At 39.8% G+C, this 10,949-nt stretch overlaps 1 protein-coding gene across 1 annotated transcript; it reads left to right on the top strand.

The window, feature by feature from the left end:
- The first annotated feature begins 5 nt into the window (after window positions 1-5).
- LOC110069115 (RNA-binding protein 28-like) lies at window positions 6-7,380 on the top strand. Its single transcript, XM_089297549.1, has 6 exons — window positions 6-228; window positions 1,350-1,523; window positions 1,918-2,589; window positions 3,513-3,944; window positions 4,379-4,643; window positions 5,180-7,380. The coding sequence occupies exons 1-6, from the start codon at window positions 30-32 to the stop codon at window positions 6,111-6,113; spliced, it is 2,676 nt and encodes an 891-aa protein (XP_089153675.1). The 5' UTR covers window positions 6-29; the 3' UTR covers window positions 6,114-7,380.
- Window positions 7,381-10,949: the final 3,569 nt, after the last annotated feature.

Genomic DNA, 10,949 nt, shown 5'->3' with positions numbered 1-10,949 from the left:
ATTTTGATTATAGGGATTCTGTTTCGTACATGGTTCATGAAATATCATTTGGACAATTCAACATGGCGGAAGATGCTAAGGAGCAGAGTAAATCGAAAGATCGGTCAGTTGTTTCCCAAAAGGTGCTTTTTGTGCGCAATCTACCCTTTTCTACGACGGATCAAGATCTTGAGAATATCTTCAGTGAGGTTGGACCCATCAAGCGTTGTTTTGTCATTCGAGATAAAGGTGAGAAGTCTGTTTTGGGTAAAACTACAGACACGTGCACGTGTACTGTATGCTTGAAACTTATGCTTGAAATATACAATCTTTATTCCAAAGTTTTGACACACTCCTGCCTTTCACTTATAAAGAACAAAAAAGTTTTTCAAAGACTAGGTATCTAGATGTGGGACACAGATCTGATTTTTCGAGAAATCGAGAACAAGAGTCACAATGGTCTGAGTAATGATGCACACCTGTAACTTGTTACATTTATGGCTCGTGCCATTAATGATTCGACTTCACTCTGTGTCATCTCCCTACAGCTGCAGAGACCCTCTTACTATATAACTCATTAAGCATTACACAACAGAATCGGTGAGATCTTGCCTTTCTTTATTAAAATATCATGATCATATGAAAAGAGCAAGACCTGATACAACAGCACTCGTGGTTGGTTGTGTTGGCCAAAAATATTAATGTAAAATGTATTCCATATACATTCCACTTAAAGTTAGACTGTGGTTTTCAAAATTCTATAGAAAAGCAGGCATTTGCATGCCAGCTTATGCCTGCTCGTGTACATAACTGTATTAATGTTATACAACCACTACACGTACCCATCTTTACCTACTCCCCCAGATTATCCAGGAGTCTCCTAGAGAGAGATCGAATCCCCTGGTTTCTCCTATGGGTCACTAAATTTCCTGAATATGAAGGAAGATGCCTTGAGTACATTATCAGCCAATTTCTGGTCTTTTTGTGGAGAAAATTAATTTTGGGATATTTGACTCGTGAATCAAAAGAGGTTGGCATCTCTACCTTCCCATGCTTAAAATCTTTGACGTGACACTTACATAAAATGGGGCCGTGCACCCTGGTGTAATAGGAATATCTCTTGCCAACTCGGAAATATGTGCACATGTACAGTAGATCCTTGATCTAATGGATTTCTCTACTACTATGTCTTTCATCCAGTAATGTTATTACTGTATAATACAAGGAAACTTTATAAAAAGTGGCTCTTCCATTTTGCATTGTCAAAATTTTGTACAATGTAACTGATTGAGGTTACTTTTTACAGATGACATTTTATAAAGTCTACAAAAGAACTATCTATTAAAGATTAGTTTTCATTTCACTTTTAGGAGCCAAGAGCTTGTGTCGTGGATTTGGCTATGTCACTTTTGCTCTAGCAGATGATGCACAAAAAGCTATCGATGTTGTGAAAACACTTGGGGGACGGCAACTCAGTGTCTGTTTTGCTGATAAGAAACCCAAACATGAAAAAAGGAAAATGAAACAAGGAGAAAATCCTGAAGGTGATGATTATGGAAGCCTTAGTGAGTTATTTTACATGTAGGCTGAATATGTTTATTGGAAATTTGAGTTAATGATTATATTCAAGATGAAGTGTACTGTGTTCAGCCTGATGGGATTTAGCTCAGAAAGGCTGATGTACACTGTAGGCTGTTCTATTTCTTCATACAACTGTTGCATGTTCCATCCATCCTTCTGTCTGTCCAGCTGACAGTCAGTCAGTCCATCAGTCAGTCAGTCAGTCAGTTGGTCAGTCGGTCAGTCAGTCAATCAGCAGTCAGTCAAAAAAGAATCCTACAGTTATGTACAATGTACTTATAGGAGACGATAGGGGACACTTAGAATGATGCCGGTCATTCTATAAAAGTAAATGACAGTCTAAATTTCTTTTGTTAGATAACAAAGAGAAAGAAGAGGAAGAAATGTCCCCTGATGAAGATGAAGTGCCACCAAAAAAGAAACTTAAAAGTAGCAAACAAGAGGAGAATAACAACACTCAGAAGAGAGCAGCAGGAAATGATTTAGGCAGAACTGTTGTACTAACAAAACTTGCCACAGACATCAATCAAAACCACATCAGGAAAAAATGTCGAAAGATTGGAGCTGTAGAAAAAGTTACTTACCCCGTTGAGGGCAGGGAAGAACCAACTGCATTTGTGATTTTTCAGTCCCACAAAGATGCAAGAGAAGCCATGAAGAAACTGAATGGCAAGATTTTTAAGGGCAATGTCATTGAAGTTTTCCTTCTCTCCAGAGAAGGGAAGACTCCCAGTCTGAAGTCTATGAAAAAGTCCAAGGTTATCATCCGAAACTTGTCATTCAAATGTAAAGAAAATGACATCAGGAAATTTTTCTCTCAGTATGGACAGGTAACTGAAGTACACATTCCAACCAAGTTAGAAGGCAAACGAAAGCGAAGCCTTGGCTTTGGGTTTGTACAGTTCTCCAGTGTGTTTGAGGCTGCAAAAGCTATCAAGGAGGCAAACATGAAGGAGATTGCTGGCAGGCCTGTGGCTGTAGACTGGGCCCTGGCTAAAAGTGTTTATGAGACCAAGAAAGGCCAGGAAGGTTAGTTTGGTTGCGAAATTTTAGACGAATTTTCTGCCCATGAGGTAGCTAAATTAAAAATTCATCTCTCTTTTATTATTTTTTACTTCTTGTTTTTCCAAACCTATTCAGTGACTGAATATTCAGAAAAAGAGGGCATTAAAGTTAGCCGCCATGCAAAGTCTCCATCAAACAAAACTTATTACAAACGGTGCATTAGTATATGTGGGTCATATATTTGCAGACCTTTTTGTACAATGTAGCTCCGTGCGAACTACTCTATACCGTGCATAGTCATGAAAACGGCTGTAAATTTGAGGTTTTTTCAAATGAAATTACATCCTGTTTAATACCTTTCATTACATTACCAAGTGGTACACTGTATATCTTACTGAACTAAGCTTATATTTAATATCCAATTAATTTTTGCCAATGTCGAAGAAAGAAAAACATCGGCATACTTGTATCTGTACACATTTGAGATCCTGGGCGCTTACCATTTGTCAGAATAGACCGGTTGGGATGACCGTTGAATAATGGTAAGGGTTTTTTCAAAATCAGCAAACCAGCCGAACGAGATGGCGCTTACCATTTGAAATTCGATTTCTCGTAGTTGTTTCGGGCAGATGAGAGACTGGAAACTGGAAAATTTACCAAATGGTAAGGAAATTTCCATCAATCCGTTCCGAACGGAAAAAGAGGACTACCTCTGGAGGTAGGTCTACAATTTCCGAATGGATTTTCCGGAAAATTACTGTTCCATTTGACTTTCTACCGAAATTTCCGGATTTTTTGCTAAATGGTAAGCACCCTCTAAATTCTCGTGCAGCCAAACAGTTGGAAGGCAAATATTATAAGTTTACTCAACTATGTTGGTTTGTCAAAAATGTATGGCAGTCTATGACAGTTTCGACTGTATTAATGTGGCATTTTGTTGAAAATAGATGAAAGTGCTGACAAAGAGGAAAGTGACCATGAAGACAGAGAGGAGGACGAAGAAGATGCCGAGGATGTTTCCGGTAATGAATCTGATGTTGACTCGAGTGAAGGAAAGCTTGGCCATTCTGACAGCGAAGATGAAAACGAAGAAGGAACTAAAGACAGCGATGAAGAGCTCAGACGAAGAGAAACACAGACAAAGAAATCCAAACAACCTTCTGACGTTAAAGAAGGCAAGACCTTGTTCATCCGCAACATTTCGTTTGACTCCAGCGAGGAATCGCTTCACGCGCTGTTTGAACAGTTTGGCGAGATAGACTACTGCAAAATATTAGAGGACAAACGAACGGGGCACAGTCGAGGAATGGCTTTCGTGAAGTACAAAATGGTGGAAAGCGCTGAGCAGTGCCTGGAGGAAGCTTGCAATGAGGGCTCAGGTTAGAACGTCATGTAAATTTAACATAATATCTTCCCCATAACCTTCCTAAGAATGGTTGTCTTGTAACCTTGTCAACGTAACCTGTTGTCGTCTTGTTGCTTGGCAACATCGTTGCTGAAAACCGCTGATTCAGTCAATCTTTGAATTATTATTATTTTAGCTGGAAATCAATCGACCTGCTTCCTATGAGATCCTTGTTAAACTTCCAGGAAATGCATGAGCTCAACGTTCCCATCTTATCGATAGCATTTTTTCTACAAGATATAAGGCACATTTCTTGCAAAAAAGGAAGCCCTAAAGGAAAAAAAAGGTGAACCACACAGAAACCACACGAGAAAATAATACAGACCATTACATTTTCGGCCTGAAGCTAAACAAAAACAGTCTTGTATGTTATATCTGCAAATCATATATTTTGCGTCCTTTCTCTAGCACTTTCCTTGGACAATTTTACGCTGAATGTGACCAAGGCAGTTACGCGAGGAAAGGCGGCGGAACTGGCAAAAGAAAAGAAGATGGAAGGAAACAGAGAGGCCAAGGACAAACGAAATTTGTACCTCGCTAAAGAGGGTCTCATCTTACCAGGCTCGACCACCGCGGAGGGTTTGTCTAAAGCTGATCTGCTAAAGAGACAAAAAGCTGAAAAGGAGAAGAAAGTGAAGCTAGAAAATCCCAACTACTTTGTGTCTCAGACCAGGTACGTGTTTTCATGTACTTACAGTATTCTATAATGGTTATCCGTAAATAATAAAGTGATAATAAATTTATACTTTAAGAGGAGGCCTCCAATCGCTCAGAGGATTGACAAGTGACAACCGAAAAGCAGTTTTGTGACGGTTATCGTAAACCGGACCCAGAAGCAATATGACCGAAAAGTGACTACATCTGGCCAATCACAACCAAGCAAGCTGAACGCGGAAATTTCGTCACCGTTGGTTTAATTTTGCCCTGTTTGATTAAGAAACAAGATTTTTGCTCCACAAATCAGCTGGTTAGGGCACCCATGCAATGTGTTCTAAGAAGGGAGGATAAACCTATAAGATCTACGATATTTTCATTGAATGCGGACACCAGGTTCAAGTCTCCTGCTTTTAGCACGGTTACATCCTTGGCATAGCTTACAGGTTTCCTTGCGTGACCTCCATACTTACATTTCACGCAGGACGCAAAGTCTTTGTACAAGGTTTTTATATGGAGTTCGATTTAACTAGCTGACATTTCTTGTGTTTTCAGGCTTTGTGTACGAAACCTTGCCCTTAACGTTGACGATAAAAAATTGAAAGAAATCTTCAGCACCGCCGCAGGAAGGAGATCTCATGTGCAGAAAGTGCTGATTATCCGAAGTAAGGATCGCTTGGACAGCTCAGGCCGCGGGCGCTCTATGGGATATGGGTTCGTGGAATTCGCCAATCACAAAGACGCTCTAGCAGCCTTGCGAGCGACCAATAATAATCCAGCTATATTTGGCGCGGACCGTCGGCCAATCGTTGAGTTTGCTTTGGAGAACAGCCTCGTTCTCAAAACGAAGCAGCGGCGGTCGGAGAAGGCTCAACAAAGGCAGCATCAGGCCATGGAAGAGCATGCGCGTGATGGGCAGCCGAAGACAAACAAGGAGAGGAGACTGGAGAAGAATCAGAAGCGAAGAGAAAAGCGACAAAGAAAGAGGGAAGCAAAAAAGATGAGAAAACTAGAACAAGCAAAGGACGGTGAAGGTGGCCAAATATCCGAACTTAGCAACGGAATGAAAAAGACAGAGAAAAGTGCAAATGTAACGCTATCAAAAGCGAAGAAAGTAAATTTTTCACCAAGAACGGTCTTTGCAGCTTCTGGAAAGATGAAACTTGATAAAAAGAATCAACAAAAGAGCAGACAATTTTCTTTAGTGCCTGCTGAAGTCAACAAATCGGATATAAAGCCTCCCACTATGAAGAGCAAGTCTTCGGCACCTCACAAGGTGAGGAAATCTTCAAAAGAAACAAGAAACATTGATTCCAGTCTCTACAAAACCTCCGGAATGCCGAATAGAAAGAGAAAAGGCGCATGGAAAAAAGAACAAGAGACAAAAGATGAATCGAAGTTCTCTGAAATGGTGTCCAAGTATAAAAACAAACTTTTCGGAATGACCGATAGCGAATCGTCCGCAGAACGATCACGGTGGTTCCAGTGATTAAGTTATTTGTGACAATGTCTACTTCAAAATGAGTTTTTGGGTGTGTGTAAGCCAGCGAGCGATCTATCGTACGTTAGACCTTATCGCACCTTAGACTCGCATGTCATTTTTTCTCATTAACTGAATCCTCTTAGAGGAAGGGGGGGGTGGGGGGTGGGGGGGCATGAAAGTTTAGAGAGTTAATCAATGAATAAAAAATGATTACACAATTTAGAATTACTTTTCTAGACTACAGTAATCCTTTCTATAGAACAATGCCGAGTCCCAAGAAGGGATTATGTACAATTGCAATCACAAAGGACTCTTAGAAAATCTAATTTTCTACCAGTGGAAACTTTAAACCAACAAAGGTCCAGTTTTGTTAAAAATCTGAAACTATAAGAAGGATTGTCATCGGGATTTACACCCGTTTATTTTATGAGAATATTGTTTTTCCGGCCGAGGCTGTATATTCTGATATTTCCGCCGATTTTAGGCTGAAAATATTCTTGTGAGTATTCTTAGATTATAGCGTGTGAAATTTCTGTTTTCCAAAGTATTTGGTGCCTGGATGGTGTTGAAGTGAGTTTGGAGCCAGCCTGCAGGCATTACTCTGATATGACGCACAGAGCTTCTTGTAGAAATGCTGGTAGCATCGAACATACGGCTAGTGCTGTTTTTCTTTTCTTTCTTTTTTTCAATTCGCTAGTTTTGCCGTTTAGAGAAAGGAAGAATTTTATATTGTTTAGTTAAAAACATATAATTGTATTGTATTTACAAATTTTCAAATTTTCAGCACGCAAAATCAGTCTTTTCAAACAAATATTCTTCAAATGTTGCAAATTTCAGCCTCGATATTCTTATAAAATATATTTCAATCACGGCATGTGCTTTACCAACATGACCAAAAATAAGGCCAACTCTTAACGCGAGCTCCGCTTGAATTCTCGGTTACTTGCCGATAATGCGAGATTACTAAAACAAACACCTATGTTGGATTAATCTGGCCACGACCGCGGCAGGTTGAATAAAATCAAATGTAACAGAATCACAACACAGCGAAATATGTAAAAAGTTATTAAGTTGCTGATGAAATGTGGGGTAGCCTGCAGAACAGGTGGATTAGTGGGGCATGCAGAGAGAGAGACGCGAGAAAAATCCGCCACATTACTAAACATGACTAAAAATACTTCATCAAAAACAACCTGACACAACGGGTTGTCGGGTTGTCATGTGAGCTATTATGTGAGCGACATGCTTTAAAATAAATCAGTTTAGACTACGAGTAGTCGGTATTTGCTTGTGTTGTATCGATCCATACTCTTTATTTTGATCCTTTGATGGATTCCGAGATACGACAATGTTGTTCTAAGAGTTAATTCCGTGTTCCGATAGATATTTTCCGTAATACAGAGATAGATCAATGTCTACGCTAGACTCCTTTCCGTTTTCTCCGATTCCTTTCTGCCCACGTCTTTCAAGTGTCAATCACAAGACTCGACTCAGACCTCGCAGGTCAAACCAGCTCCAGTCCCTAACTTATTTACCACAGCTTGCGAAATCCTCCGCTAACTCGCAGAACTGAGTTAATATTATGCAAATTTGGGAAAGAAACAAGTTCGCTTTAGAATGGAATAGCATTTCTTTGCTTACTGATGTCAAACTAGTGGATTACGTGAGATGCCCGAGGGGGGTACTCCCAGAAAATTTGGGTGGGGGTGTGCGGCCCACTTACCAAAACCCTTACCCTATTTATGACCAAAATCTGCGACCTGGCCAAAAATTTGTTACCATATAGCTGGTTTTCACATGAAGTCACTAAAGTTCGAAATACAAAACTATTGATCTTCCTGAGATTTTGCTTGAATGATGTATAAGAGCAGCTGAAAACTAATATTTATACAAATTTTCGCTCCGAATGGGTTCTTGGTTTTGTGATACACTACGCTTAAATTTCTAAGCTTTAGCGTGACGCGGCATTTACATGACGGCCTAGAGAGTTGTAATGATGGTTAAAAAAGTGACTTATTTCGGGGAACTTGGCTATCTGAACAGTTCATGTCTTAGAAAAAGTATTATTTTAATGTTTTAGAGTTCCTCGAGGGATAAATTCACGCTTTTGTAGCAAAACTCAGTGTCAGATGTTTCTGTTGGTTTCCGGCCGCCATGTTGGCGCCCATACGGATGGGCACCAGCATGGCGTCTCCATACAAATCTCTATAAATTTGGGTAAAAAATTTCTTCGCACATCTTGCACAAAAAAAAAAAAACTGTGACCAGAATTTTGGCGAGAATCTTTGCATATTTACCTTCTTTCATTTCCCAGATTCTGGACTTTATCTATTGACCGGTTTTAATTTTTATTTTGAAATATTTTGAATTGCGTGACACTGAAATCCAGCAATTTATGACCGTTGCAGCTGGCACAGTTGCCCTAAACATAAGTTATGAAGGGCCTTTATTGACGGTCTTATTGATAATGATGAAAAAGTAGCTTCTTCCAAGAAACATACCCAATTCAAGACTAGAATGCTAAAACCATACCCTATTTAAGACCAAAATGGCCAAAATCGATACCCTATTTACGACCAAAACGACTGAAAAACCCTACTCTTTGGGACCGCACATACCTTTATAGCACAAAAAAGGGAGTACTCTCCCCCCCTCCGGGTAAGATGGCTTACCCAGACAAGAACACTGCCACAGGATTTAATGACGTGAGACTTAAGTACGTAGTAGACTAATAAAGATTTCCTGTGTTTTTCAGTGCTGTCATGATAAAAACTTGACATGACCTCACGTACGTACACTTATTTTAATTTTTTTGGCATTCGGCACACAGATTTCTTTTCGCACGGATTTTTTACATTAAAATAAGGGCATTTAGATTATATTGGAAATTAAATTAACATCTTCTCTTGGATTTACTCGACAGATATCAAGTTTTAAAACTTGCTCCTTTTTCTGGCATTCTGGCTTTTTAGTGGACCTGATGTGAAATACCGAGTGATGTGCCCATCATGATCAGTTGACTTGACGTCACAGGAAGTTTTCTATTACGTGTTCCAAACTCTTCACGTTGAAACGGAAGTTCTGAATTCCTTGAACAAATGACAGTGTAGAAACATTTCAATGTGTAAAACACGCGAAGCACCTACATGCTAGCATTAAAATAGGCTGATATACCATGCCCTCTGTCACACCCCTACCGACTTTGTATTTTAGCAGGAAGGTTAAGGTAACCTTTGGTTAACGTCCAGACGACGATCGAATAGTATCCCATGATGCAATTTTCTACGTACGTGACGCAACATCGAAGTTATCACAGACGACGACGATCGAATAGTATCCCATGATGCAATTTTCTACGTACGTGACGCAACATCGAAGTTATCATGGATTTCAGCGCGAAATAACGTGGTTTTCTCCGCGGTCTATTTCTTATTTTTATTGCAGTAAAATGTTAGTAAAGTGCATTATTTAAATCTTTGACACGATTACAATGATTTGTAAGTGTTTAAGAGCGCAGCCTTATTATTCGCATCACAAAGTGTTTACTGACCAGTAACAAGGTCATGAATATTCGCTTTTCTTTGCACAGTGTGTTGATGTCTTCGATTTTTGGGCATCACGCCACAAAATATAGACATAATAATGATTTTTGGCAAAGAAGTACCGAGAAGTACCCACATTTTTATGACCTTTTAAGCGATCGAAGTGGACTGAAATTTCGTAACATACCAGTGTTGCTGTGTGAATGTCTGCTTCAAGTCTCAGTTCGTTTGGCGCTTCACTGGCGCTTTATTCCCGAGCTTGGTCATCTTTTAGAGTCAAAATGATTATTTTCGAAGGTGTTTTGGTTACTATTCTTTCCGAAACTGCAAAATGCTCAGCAGCCGGATAACTAGCCTTAATAACGGAGTGTTTAACTTCGTAAATTTCAATAGTTCAATGGAGCCGTAATCAAGAGATGTCATGCAGCAAACGGCACAACACGGAACAAGCCTGCTAAGAACCGGATAAGAGATGTCAAAAGAAAAATCAGAAAACCCCTTAACTTCTCTTCGGAGAATGTACCTGTTGTAACTTATTCCTATCAGCAGAGGGCTTCTTACCCCGGCGAATAATTCGTCCGTAGGCGAATTCACAACAACTACAGGGACGAGACTCTTCTTCGCTCGTCCATGCTTTCCACATAGCTTATATGTATTTCTCGACAGACCAACGAAACACAAGTAAAACCCTTCACTGTAACGGCAAAATTCTCCTTTGAAACGCAGTGAATATAAACTAACTCGGTACTCTCAAAGGCAGAAACCACGGAATCAAGACAAGTGTGAAAGCACGCCATGGCTTCATCGCGAGAGCGCGGAATAAATGATGACGTCACGTACGCAGTGATAATATAACCCTAAACTAGATGCATCATGGGATACTATTCGATCGTCGTCTGGTTAACGTCTGACATCCCGTGATGTCTCGAACTGAATAAATACGTGAGATGGACTCAGGACATTGAAGCAAACACGCTTAGCCATGCTATTATGATTACATCAAGGTTAATCGGAAAAGACATCTCGAATATCATCCTGTTTCAGGGTTAAAAACGCGGCTACAGCACGCACCTAGTCATCTGCAGTAAGTGGCAAGCTTTAGCAATATACAGCTCTTTTTTTTCAGGCTTCTTCTTTCCAATTGCTTAAAGTGCACCTAACCCCAAAAATTTTTTTTCGCTAGAACGAATCTACTTATTATTTGAAATAGTTCTGCGAAAAAATTGTTGGATTCCATTAAATCCTCGATTTTCTGTGCCACGACGAAATCTCGAAAATAGCTTCAAAACACCGCCATTTT

This window comes from Orbicella faveolata, unplaced genomic scaffold, assembly GCF_042242905.1.
Source record: "Orbicella faveolata isolate gen_17 unplaced genomic scaffold, um_ofav_v1 contig_3, whole genome shotgun sequence".
Classification (NCBI taxonomy): Eukaryota; Metazoa; Cnidaria; class Anthozoa; order Scleractinia; family Merulinidae; genus Orbicella; species Orbicella faveolata.
Note: the sequence above shows the minus strand (reverse complement) of the source record. Positions and strands in the feature narration are given on the sequence as shown.